A 13291-nucleotide genomic window follows, 5' to 3' on the forward strand; every position below is an offset into this window, starting at 1 on the left:
GCTCTTAATTATGATAGTTAGCATTATTAAGTTGCCAGGGTCAATAATTGAATTAAATACACTCACACAAGTATGCGCCACGAAGAAATGATCCGAATGGGAGAGAAATCGATGAGCGTCATTTACATGTAGAGACAAATAAACGAATACACTTTCAGAATAATTGGATGATTTTTTCAAGAGAAACAGCTTCACAAATTGAACAAGTCGGTAACGCGTTGGTGCACGTCTGGTCCTTATGGAAGCAGTTATTCACTTGGCATTGATTGAGAGAGTTAGTGAATCTCCTCCTGATGGATATCGTGAGAAATTCTGTCCAATTAGTGCGTCAGATCGTCAAAATTCTGAGCGGGTTGGAGGACCTCGCCCATAATGCTAAAAAACGTTCTCAATTGAGGAAAGGTTTAGTGATCCTGCTGGCCAAGATATGGTTTGGCAGCCACGAATACGAGCTGTAGAAACTCTTCGTGTGCAGGTGGATGTTATCTTACTGAAATGTAAGCCCAGGATGGTTTGCCATGAAGGGCAACAAACAGGGTGCAGTATACTGCAACGTATCGCTGCGCTGTGAAGGTGCCGCAGATGACAACCAGAGAGGTCCTGCTATGACAGGAAATGATACCCAGACTATCAATTCTTGTTTTCAGGCTGTGTTTCGGGCGACATGCAAGTTGGTATCCTACTGCTGTCCGAGGCGTCCCCAGACAAGTCTTTGTTGGTCATCGGGGTTCAATTCGAAGCGGGACTCATCACTGAAGATAAATTCTGTTCCAATCAGTGAGAATCCAAGATGAAGAAAGACGTATTTGGAGACGCCCGGACTGTTGTGGCTGTGTTACGGGCGACATGCAAGTTAGTATCCCACTGCTGTCCGAGGCGTCCCAAGACAAGTCTTTGTTGGTCATCGGGGCTCAATTCGAAGCGGGACTCATCACTGAAGATAAATTCTGTTCCAATCAGTGAGAATCCAAGATGAAGAAAGACGTATTTGGAGACGCCCGGACTGTTGTGGCTGTGTTACGGGCGACATGCAAGTTAGTATCCCACTGCTGTCCGAGGCGTCCCAAGACAAGTCTTTGTTGGTCATCGGGGCTCAATTCGAAGCGGGACTCATCACTGAAGATAAATTCTGTTCCAATCAGTGAGAATCCAAGATGAAGAAAGACGTATTTGGAGACGCCCGGACTGTTGTGGCTGTGTTACGGGCGACATGCAAGTTAGTATCCCACTGCTGTCCGAGGCGTCCCAAGACAAGTCTTTGTTGGTCATCGGGGCTCAATTCGAAGCGGGACTCATCACTGAAGATAAATTCTGTTCCAATCAGTGAGAATCCAAGATGAAGAAAGACGTATTTGGAGACGCCCGGACTGTTGTGGCTGTGTTACGGGCGACATGCAAGTTAGTATCCCACTGCTGTCCGAGGCGTCCCAAGACAAGTCTTTGTTGGTCATCGGGGCTCAATTCGAAGCGGGACTCATCACTGAAGATAAATTCTGTTCCAATCAGTGAGAATCCAAGATGAAGAAAGACGTATTTGGAGACGCCCGGACTGTTGTGGCTGTGTTACGGGCGACATGCAAGTTAGTATCCCACTGCTGTCCGAGGCGTCCCAAGACAAGTCTTTGTTGGTCATCGGGGCTCAATTCGAAGCGGGACTCATCACTGAAGATAAATTCTGTTCCAATCAGTGAGAATCCAGGATGAAGAAAAACGTATGTGGAGACGTCCGGGACTGTTGTGGGATACCAAACTGATTGTCGCCATCCACACTGCACAACAACCAGGAGTAATAGCCTTGAGTGCCATTTCCTTTCATAGCAGGACCCCTTAGATTGTCTTTCGCAGCACTCTTGGGGGACAGGGGTACGTCGACGACATTCTAAGCCACGTTCCGTTGTCCTTCATGGCAAGTCATACAGGGCCTACATTTCTGCAAGTTAACGCCCGAGTGCATACGGCGAGAGTTCCTACTGCTTGTCTTCGTATTAGCCAATGCCTATCTTGACACTAAAGTCGCTGGACCTCTCTCCAGTTGAGAACGTTTGGAGCATTAAGGACAGGGCCCTCCAACCATCTCTGGATTTTGACGATCTAACACGCCTATTGGACAGAATTATCACGATGTCATTCATGTGGTCTTCCAACAACTCTATCAATTAAAGCCAAGCCGAATAACTGCTTGCATACGGGCCAGAGGTGGCCCAACGAGTTATTGACTTATTCAATTTGTGAAGCTCTTTCTCTTGATTAAATCATCCAGTTTTTCTGAAATTGTAGCCTTTTTTTTTTTACTAAATGCACATCACATCTACTGGTTTCCATCCCATTCGGATAACTCCTTCGTTGTGCAACCATTTTTTTTGTCTTAGAATGTACAAAAAATTTATGAAATTAGACTTGTGTTATTATTACTGTTTATTAATAACACTGCTTACTTTAACGTTAGTGTGTGTACTATTATTTATTTGTGAATCATAAACCATAGTTCGTTAGCGATTTACCCCATATAATGGCTAATTGTGTGTAGCTCTGATAATTCTGCAGCGGAAAAGCGTCATGCATTGACATCCCACTTGTCATTGTATAGATTTTTATTCGGAAGATATTAATTTTCTTGCAAATTACTTAATTATTTATTTCAGAATAATGTTGAAATTGTGTTCATCAGTCTGAAAACTGGTTTAATTCAGCTTGCCATGCCAGTATCCTCTACAAGCCTCTTCATCTCTACATAATTGTTGCAAACTGCATCCACTTGAATCTGCTTGCTGTAGTCAAGCCCTGGAGTATACTACTTTTCCTCAGACCCTTCCCCATCCCTTTACACGCTTCCTTTCATAACCAAATAGACTTCGCTTTGATGACTCAGGATCTGTCCAATCAACAGGCACCTTCTTTTTGTTCATTTGTGCCATAACACTTTAATTCCCCCAGTTCCATTCAGTTCCTCTACTGCTTATTCGATTTACTCATCTAATCTTCATGACTCTTCCGTGATACCGTATTAAGTATTTTATATCAACAATACATGTTATCAGTTTTCTTTTACGCTAGAAGTTAATGCTTGAATTTTGCATTTCAATGGTGTAGTTGATTTCTGAGTAGCTGAACTGGTACAGGTAGCGATTATTCATATATGTAAATTGAGGATATCGTCTGCTTTGTTCCAGTTTCATTGCCCAGGATGGGCCACCATTAGCAGATTTATGTTTTACGATATTGTACTCTCAGTTGCCTAAGAACTCTGGAACTGCAAAGTCAAATAAGTATACGTAAAAAAAAACCATTGGCCTTGCATGTAATCCTCGATAACCAGGTTAAACTCTGCGTCCTCCGTGGTCTTATGAATAAAGCGTCACCTAGCATAACTCTTCATGTGATATTTGTAATCAGTAAGTCTGCTGATTACTGAAAGTTATGTTGTGCTCCCCCCCCCCCCCCCCCCCTCCAGCTGTCGAAGTGTTTGAAGCAAGCTGTAACGTGTCATATGTAAACACGATGCAGAGCTTAACTGCAATAGTCGCTGGAGTTGATGTCTTCATTCGTAAGACGGTTTCGATGCAGCTCTCCACACTAGTCTATTCTGTGCAAGCCTCTTCGCCTCTTTATGGCTACAATAGCTCACCGCTATTTGAACCCGCTGATTATTTTCTAACTTTGGTATCTTTCCATATTTATTGCGTTCTACATTTCGTTTCATTACGAAATTGACGATTCCCAGATGCTTCAAGATGTTTCCTATCAACCGACTACTTCTTTTAGCAATCTTTTTCCTAGTCTGTCTCAATTTCTCATCATCAGTCATTCTAACTATTCATTTAATTCTTAGGATTTCTCTTTAGTAGCACATTTCAAAAGCTTCTTTGGCGATTTATATGGTAATAAATACGCAACCAGTCGCTTTTTTATTTTTTGGTACTATTTATTCAACCATAAACATGTTTTCGAGCCACTGGAGGCGTCATCAGATGGAGGTGTTAGAAGAACTTTATGCAGTGGACCAAGTGCTAGCTAGATGCTGTGCTGATGCTGCTGGCGGAAATGAAATGAAATCGGTGACGAAACGTGTATGAAACCGAAAGTTTCTTACGTTTTAGGTACTTAAAGTGCACTGCCTTGGGTATCCATATCAAACCTGTTTCTATAATGTACATTATCAAGCAATGTACACAAATATACACAGCATTTAGCTGTAGTTGGTTTTACACTGATTCACAGAAGGTCAAAACTGGATGTTTTCACAAAGAAAATGGATATGATTGATATTACACTTTACTACATCATGGTCTTTGACATGAGATGATTGTATTATTACTAGTACAGATATTGTTTTTAAGTAAATTTTGCTAGCTGCAGGAGTGTTTTTATATTGGCATTCTGTAACTCATATATATATATATATATATATATATATATATAACAACTATATATATATATATATATGAGTTACAGAATACCATAGTTGTTACATAATAAGGAGAACAAAATTAATGTAGGAAGATGAGTGTGTGTTATTGTTGTTACTTTTGACAATAATAATATATATTCATCGTCATGCATTAATTTTATAGTCCTCATCATATCACAACTATGGAATTCCGTAACTGACATATTAATTACATTGTCTGAAGATAGGTCTAACAAAAGGAAAAAAAAGAGAAAGAGGGAGAAAAGAACGCGATAATACATAAAATGCTAGCCGTGTTCACTATTCAGTACGCTTATCTTACTTACGTTTTTGTATTAGTGCACATGTTAATACACTGTGCAAAAAATAAATAAATAGAAATAAAAATAAAATAAGATAAAATAAAAGTACACTTATTCGGAACACCATAATCGTCTCCCACTGCGATGCATAAGTTGAAATTTGGCTCAGAGATGGCTACAACCTCCCCTTCCTCTGTAATGGTGCAAAAGCGTGGCGCTCTGCGACGTCATCCTTGGTCTTGGCGATGCTAGGAACAGCTAGATGTGGATACATCCAAAAAAAGAAAAAAACATTACTTCTTAGAAATTTATGAGATGTGTAAGGTGGGTTAATAATGTGACATTGGCACCAAATTTCACTACAATTCTGCCTAATCTAATGGCTTCGTGCACGCGTCACACCGCCTCTTGTCCACATTTAACCCCCTCCCCCTCCTTCCTCTTTTGCTTTTGACGTCTCCGCGATGGAGGTTAGAATCCCGACACCTAACGTTGAAATAACGCTGTTTTCTCATGGAAGCCCGAGGAAAACATGTTAGACAAACCGCCGCTCTCAATAGACATGAAAAGCCCTGAGAATGTGGGATAAAAGGCGTTAATAAAACCACGCCTCTCCTTGTGACGTTGATTCCCAACATACCATGGTCAAAAACGATAGATTGCAGTGCGATGGGCAACAGAACAACGTCTTAACAACGTTCGTTCGACACTGCTGACACCCCCTGTCGATTGAACTCTACTCCAAGAATGTAACGATCTTCAACCCCACTGAACATTATCTGATCCCTTTGGACTGTAGTGAAACCGCAATTTTGCTCTGGTATACAGGTTCGGAACAACTGGGGACCATTCAAAACCATTCGACGAAATTTGAACGTGACGTGAAGCAGCAAAGGTTGTTTATGCTTTTTTAGCTCTACTGTTTCTCGTCTTCCTGTGCCCTGATTATGGTTCGATACAACGCTGGCATTAGTATGAATAAAGCAGCGAAGGGTCCCTCTAATACCTGCCACATTGACAACACCCTCAGTACCATCCACACTCCTTTGATGAGCGCATTATAAATATACTCGTCAGAGATTTTGTCACCTATCTAGCTCAGTGGTGTCTTAGGTGGGGTTGCGTGGTATCAGACGTTAGAGCAGTTGCAAGGCACCACTCAGCTGGTTGGGTGACAAAGTCTCTGACAGGTACACTTTTAATGTGCTCAACAAAGGCGTGTGGGTGGCACTAAGGGTCTTGCCAAACTGGGAGGGCGGTGGAGTCTTGGAGAGGTCCTTGGCAGTTTTATTCGAACACATGTTAATATTGCACCAATCCATCATCACGCCTCAGGAATGCGCGAGTCAAGCGGACTGAAAAAGCATAAACATCCTTTTCTGACTTACATCACGTTCAGATTTCGTTGAATGGTTTATAATAATCCCTAATACAGCACCCTGCATACCAGTGCAAAAATTTTGGTTGCACTACACTCCAAAGCGGTCAAGTCACGTTCAGTAGGATTCCTGCCCCACAATGTCCTTAGAAAAGAATTGAAACGTCCGAAGGGTGTCAGCAGCGTCAAACGTCATCAAGAACGTTGTACTGTTGTTCATTACACTGGAAATTGTCGTTTTCGACCGCGTAACGTGTGAGAATCAAAGCCCCAAGGGAATGAGTGCTTCCATTGACGCCTGTTATGTTCTAAGGACTTTTCATGTCATTTCTGAACGGCGGTATGTCTGAACTGCTTTCCTTAGCCACCCATAAGGACACCATGTGATTTTAAAGCTGGGTGTCGCAGTACTGACCTCCATCGCAGAGACGTCAGAAGAAGGGGGAAATGTGTGTCAGAGGTGCCGTTCCTATGGGAGACAATTACAGTGTTAAGAATACGTGATACTTTCTTGTGCAGTGTATCTACCAAATACTTCTGCTGTCTACATAAAAAATATGATCTTCTTGATGCTCACAGTAATATCCGTTGACAAAATATTTATTTTCTTTGAACTGACGAGACGCAAAGAAACTTTAAATAGTGGAGAGCCGTCGCCCGTATATGCCAATTGTGGACTACTAATACACTGTCTCTAGCTCTCTCAAACGATGTTCTTACAGTGTATTTTAAAGAATCACTTTTGATTTCGCCTGTCCTTTTAAGTGATCTGCGTGTTGCCATTTTTGTGCGTCATGTAACCTAAAATAATCTTGCAGATAAATTTCCAATCAATGCAGCTATAACGGTTCATTAGTTTAGTATAAGAAATGTAATAGCGGATGTTGTAATCCTCCTACGCACTGCTCAGTGTTCAGTTATTAACATTCCGTCGCATACTTGTTCGCGATATATTCTGAGGGTGAATACGTATATTCCCTTTAACTTGCAGTTCCTTCATTTGCTGGATACAACGTGTATGTTGGAACTATCAACCCATGTGATTTTTCTCCACCTATGCCAGATGCAGTCTCTGTTCCTCTCTGGTGTGTCGATATGTATTTCCATAAAATACCCGTAGTATTTTTTTAAAATGAGAACGTGCATGTAAACGATCTGTCCCACGCTCCAGTTAAATATTTTACTACACAGTGAGTAAATTCAACGTACCATTTCGTGCAGAAGCGTATGCATATCTGGCGTTAGTTCGCAGCAATTGTTTCACTCTTTATGTGTGTACGGTTAAAACGCAGTAAAGCTAGTACAATGACATCCAGACGGTTATTCCGGACGCACACGTAGTTTTGCGGGAGAATGGTATTGATAGCTGTTCAGAAAGGTCCAACATAATATTTTTAGGGTGCTTCCTGGCGGTTTTAGCCGTTACAGCTGGGTTACTTTCTGTGCAAGGAGGTGACGCTCTAAAACATCGCTCCAAATACCGAAAGGAGCTTTCTGGATACATCATACCCACACATAAATGTGGTACCCAATCTGGGCTCTGTGTTGATTGTCACCTCAATGAAAAAGAAAGCAAGGTAACGCATGGGAACCGATTGTCAGGCACTTAAAAGAGAGTAGATAAATCTTGATGTCTGCTCGGATGAAGCTGGAGACCCGACAAGCGACAGAATGTGGCGGAAAACATTGGTTCATCAAACCGTATTACCAAATGTCTGTTACCCCCAGTGCTAATTCACATCCGACATAAATGTACCATCAGTATGTCCTTGCTTGTATTAAGACATTAATAGACATTATTTCTGGCACATCTTCACTTTCTGCTTCACCTATCTACTATGTTTCTATTTGTATAACATAACAGTTCACTTGAAATTATTCCTTTCCAGTTTTACCAAGGTCCACATTTGGATCAAGTGCAATTTTACTCATAAACCTAAAATTTCAGTGAACCTTCTTTCCTGACGTAAGTTTTCCGCCCAGCATCAGCGCTTGTTGTAGGGATCGGCAGTTGCCCGTCAAAGTACATAAATATAAGTTTAAATTAGGTAATGTGCAAAGCTAACTTCAGCTCGAAAGATGGTTCCAACACTTCAGCGCTTGTTACGTGTGGTCCTCAGATCTTTGAACTTACGAGTCACCCTAAAATACACTGACGGAAAGAAATCACTATACCAAAAAATAATGTAGAGTAGTGAAATTTCGGGAATACGTTTGTCTAGGCACCATGTTTCAGCTATCAACATTGCAAGAAAGCAGGTTAATGTAATCGCAAAATAAGCCATTCCAAATCTGAAATGTTGGTACATCAATAACCGGTGTAACCGCCAGCATGTTGGATGTAAGCATGCAAAAGTGCATGCATTTTGTTGTACGCATGCCGCATGTCAATCTGTGAGACGAAGTTCCATGCATGTTGCCCTTGGTCGTCAATAGAGGGACGGTGAATGATGTTTGTGAATGACGCCGCAGTAGTAGTCCGATGACGTCCCATATGAGCTCGGTTGGAGACAGATCGAGCAGACCAAGGCAACAAGTCAACTCTCTGTAGAGAATGTTGTGTTACAACTGCGTCATATGGGAGAGCGTTATCCTGTTGGAGAACACTTCCTGGTATGCTGTTCATGAAAGCAGCACAAACAGGTCGAATTACCAGACTGACGAACATTTTTGCAGTCAGGATGCGTGGGATAACCACTAGAGTACTTCTGCTGTTATATGAAATCGCACTCCAGATGTAGGCCCATTGAGTCCAGCACGCAGGCAGGTTGGATGTATGCCCTCAACTTGCCTCCTCCTAACCAACACACAGCCATCACTGACGCCGAGACAGAAGCAACTTTCATCAGAAAACACAACAGACCTCCCCGCTCTCCAATCAGCTATTGCTTGGCACCGTTTAAGTCGCAAATGGAGTGGTTTGGGGTCACTGGAATGCACACTGCAGGGAGCCTTACTCGGAGATGTCCATGAAGTAACTGATTTGTAACAGTTCGTTGTGTCGTTGTGGTTCCAACTGCTGCTCAGATTGCTGCTGCAGATGTGATACGATGCGGCAGAGCCTTACGCCGAACACGATGATCGTCCCTCTCGGTAGTGGCACGTGGCCATCCAGAGCCCTGTCTTCTTACGACCGTACATTCCCGTGACCACTGCTGCCAGAAATCCTGTGCAGTGGCTACATTCCTGGAAAGTCTTTCCGTAGTACCACAGAAAGAACATTTAGCTTCTTGCAGCTCTATTGTACGACCTCCTTCAAACTCAGTGAAACCTTAAAGGCATTCTTGACTAACATCAAATCATTACGTCCTGTCTCAAAGGTAACTGAAGCTCACGTCCGTCACTGTGTGCATTTGCAGAAAACCTGATTGACATCCTCCAGTGACGCTACCAGCTATACCATTGGATCGAAATTTGAACAGATCGCATTTTTCAGATATAGAGACACATCTACCAACGTCCGTTTATTTTGCACTACTTCTTCTTGATTTGGTGATTTGTGTCAGTGCGTGACGGAAGTTCCGAGTCATGGTGCAATTGGACATATTCATGCGTTTTAACGTACCTTCACTGCACAAATCAGTTTTTTTTCGATAAGTGCACTACGTGAAGTGATGTGGAAGGATCACAGCGCACTGGAGAAGGTAAACCACAGGCAGAAGCTTATTAAAAGAAACCTTAGGTTGTATTGAAGGAGCCTCGTCTATTGAAAGCTTAAGTAACGTTTATCTTTCTGCGGCACTTACCAAATCGGTTTCACTCTAAAGAGTGGTCAGACCAAACAAGAGAAGACAATTTTGTGATGCGTTTGTTTGTGTAGTATCACAGCACTTTAGAAATGTTCAAAAGTCATCAAAGAGCCATAAAGACAACCTTCCCCCAATCACAAGAAAAATGAGCAGTAGATGTACATGTACATATGTGCACCACATGCCATTACACGGCGGGGGCGGAGGGTATATGTTGTCCCTGTGTCATTTCCACGTCCATTTCCAATTTGCTGTTACATTCGCAGATTGCACACGGGGAGGGAAGATTATCGGAACTCTACTGTCTTCGTCCACATGTGTCTAATTTTATTTTCGCTCTTACTTCGCAGCAAATAAATATGAGGACATGTTGACTCGTATTGGAGTGTTAGCGCTCGTATATTGACAGCAAAGGTCTCTGCGATACACTGCTGCATTCTGGAGTGCAGCCACTTGAGTTTGCAGAGCGTTTCTGTGGCGTTTCCTTGCTAGCTAAACAAACTCAAGAACAGGCGTCCAGCTCTTTTGTGAGTCATGTGTATCACTTCCATTAATCAAACTTTCTAAGGACGAAGAAGAGAACTTCGCACATTTAAGTTCGACAACTTACGGTGTTAACGGGCATTCAATATGTAAATTGGCAGCAAAAGAAACATAAAACTCGTGACTAATGCAAAAAACCGAAATTTCAGCAATGAGATGAAAATAGAACCTGAGATATTTCCACTTACCAGTTCTACGAAGAGGAACGTTCAGCTAAGCCAACAACGGAAGAAAATACGATGTTGTTGTAATAGCGCTATTGAATATCCTTTACAAGTAGTTTACTCTTTAAATGTTATATTTTATTCGATTAAAAGGTTAAAACTGCCTGGGAAAAGCAGTTCAGATAGCTAAACAATTGAAACTTCTTTCTATAAGCAAAGCTTTAGGAGATGGTAGTATAGCCAATGAATACTGTACTCTTTAGAGATAAAATTATACGTATTCTTAATTCAGCAGGATGAAATCATTCGTAACCCGTGGCCCGCCATTCTGACGTGCCCTGCTATGTGGACGCACTGTCTAGTTGGAATTGGAGGAGCGTGGGTCAATTACACCCTGCTGTCTGAATTGCCAACCTACATGGAAAATATATTACACTACGACATCGACGAGGTGAGCATCTCCACACTTTGGGCGGAAGTGAGCGCATTATCGATTTTTGTGACAACGCTTACTTAACACTGGTTCACCCATGTTTCAGGCTGGCCTCATCTCAGCCCTGCCTTATCTATTTGGTTGGATGAGCTGCAGTATCTACAGCTTTCTGACAGAGAGATTAACACGGAGAGGAGTGCACATTATGACCATCTTCAGAGCATGGGACGCAGTATGTAAGTATAATTCCCTAGTTATACGAGATGTTTCATAAATCATGTTACAGATTTCTGTGAATAGTAGAGGGTACTTATCAGATAGAGTTTTGATAGGGAACCCGTGTTCGAAAGTATATCTTTTTGGATGCAAAATAAGTTTGAAGGTCGGAAGACTTTCAAATCTTTCGCTTCACGGTACGCAAACAAAATGAGAAAAGGGCGCCGCTGTCAGTCCTATTGTAATTATGACATCTGGTACCATTTTCGTCCGATTACAACAACGGCTACGAAAAACATTTACGTCGGCAACTAGCAGGGCTGATTGTGGTGTTCGACGAACGCGCTGCACTCTCGACTTTGAAGATGGTGTCCTTCGTTACGCAGAAGAGAACCCTGAAACGTCCCCTTTGAACAATTATGCATGACTGTGCTTAAACTGACACACAATATTTTGTTAGCGCAACGCAATCTGACTTTCAAAATTCCCTACAAAAGAATGGCCCTGACTAACATTAAACTATACCTTTCACAAATCACTTACCTCACAAAAATCTTCGCTGCTCAAGCTACTGCAATACAGCGAGCGCCACTACTGCCAGCTAAATAAAAGATTCAAACTATGGAAGGCACTAACTACTGATAGGGATAGTTAGCAAATGAAAGATATTAATAGAGAACAAACAATGTATTTACCTTGATATCATCATATATAAATATAGCAGTTCATGACAAACTTCAAAACTCCGCCATCTCTCTCCCCACATCCACCACTGCTGGCGGCTCACCTCCAACTGCGCAACGCTACGCGCTGTTCACATCCAGCTGCCGCTGCCCAACACTACAATGGCGAGTATTACAACAATGCAAACTACCCACAGACTGCACACAGCACAGCCAGTGATTTTTCATACAGAGCTGGCGTTACCAATAAAAAAACCTAAACAGCCTACTTACATAGAGAAAACATAAACAGCCTACTTACATAGAGAAAACATGAACAGCCTACTTACATAGCCCCCATGCTCCCCACAAAAAAAATTTTACAAATTGGTTTGGGCGTACATCTACACTTTTTCCAAAGATTGCACCTTGTAATTTAATCTTACGTAACGGAAGTGTGGGGCAATCGTTCGATTTGTTGCATTTGCTAAAGGCTGTTTCACTGATTACTGAAATGGGACTGCCAGAGTCAAGTACTGCCGTAAATTTTACGTCATTTACTGTAATGTGAATCACAGGATATGCAATGTTGTTATGTTTTACATCGTGTTCTTGGAGTAAGATGTCCCTAATGTCTTCCATTTTTACGTAATTACTAGCTACGGCAGCTGCGTCGTTAGTTTCATACGTGCGTTTTGTGGCTGCCTGCGGTGTGAGTCATTGCCTATTGTCTCTTTGTTGGCGCGCGTCGTTATTGGGATTTGGAGACCTAACTTCTACAAATTCACCGTGACGAGAGGGCCCTGCCCTGTTTAAATCCCGCCAGTTCTGATGCAATTCGGGTCTGTCGTTACGATCACATCGTCTGTCGTCATGTCGGTAGTTCCTGTAGTTTCTTTCTTGTCGGTTAAGTGGTGGAGAATTTCTCCCTGAATCGTAACTGCACGCTGGACCGTTGCGTCTCAAGTTATTCTGTCTCCCGTAATAATAATTGTTTTGGTTCCCATATTGTCTGTTTCTCTGATTGTCTCTGTGATAGTCATTACCGCGGAGAGGTGATCTTTCCCTGTAATTATTACTACTCTGCCAACGGTTGTCATACGGGTGGTGTCTGTTTTGGTCACGATTTGTGTTGTGAGAATAGCCTTGTCGCGTCCAGTTATTATCGAGGAATTGTGACGGATGTGACCTGTAATTGTTGTGTTCCTGTTTCCGCATTCCGCGATTGTCAGTGTCATTTTCCAATTCTTGTAACAGTCCCTGAAAAGCTTCAATGTCGTCTTTGCAACGTCCTGCCAAAATAATGTGTCGTAAATGTTCAGGCAATTTGATTAAGCAAATGCGGATAAGTTCTGAGGGGCTGTATGGGTTTGACAGGTACTGATTCTTGTGCAACATGTCTTCAAAATATTTCATAAGACTGGAAAATTCAGATT

General features: G+C 42.1%; 1 protein-coding gene across 1 annotated transcript in view; it reads left to right on the plus strand.

The window, feature by feature from the left end:
• Positions 1 to 13291, plus strand: part of LOC126412993 (putative inorganic phosphate cotransporter) — a 106885-nt gene that overhangs the window by 46146 nt on the left and 47448 nt on the right. Inside the window, exons 5-6 of the mRNA XM_050082885.1 lie at positions 10840 to 10995; positions 11084 to 11213. Coding sequence (XP_049938842.1) covers positions 10840 to 10995; positions 11084 to 11213 — 286 coding nt within the window. The remainder of the gene's footprint in view (positions 1 to 10839; positions 10996 to 11083; positions 11214 to 13291) is intronic.

This window comes from Schistocerca serialis, chromosome 7, assembly GCF_023864345.2.
Source record: "Schistocerca serialis cubense isolate TAMUIC-IGC-003099 chromosome 7, iqSchSeri2.2, whole genome shotgun sequence".
In the NCBI taxonomy this organism is placed as follows: domain Eukaryota; kingdom Metazoa; phylum Arthropoda; class Insecta; order Orthoptera; family Acrididae; genus Schistocerca; species Schistocerca serialis.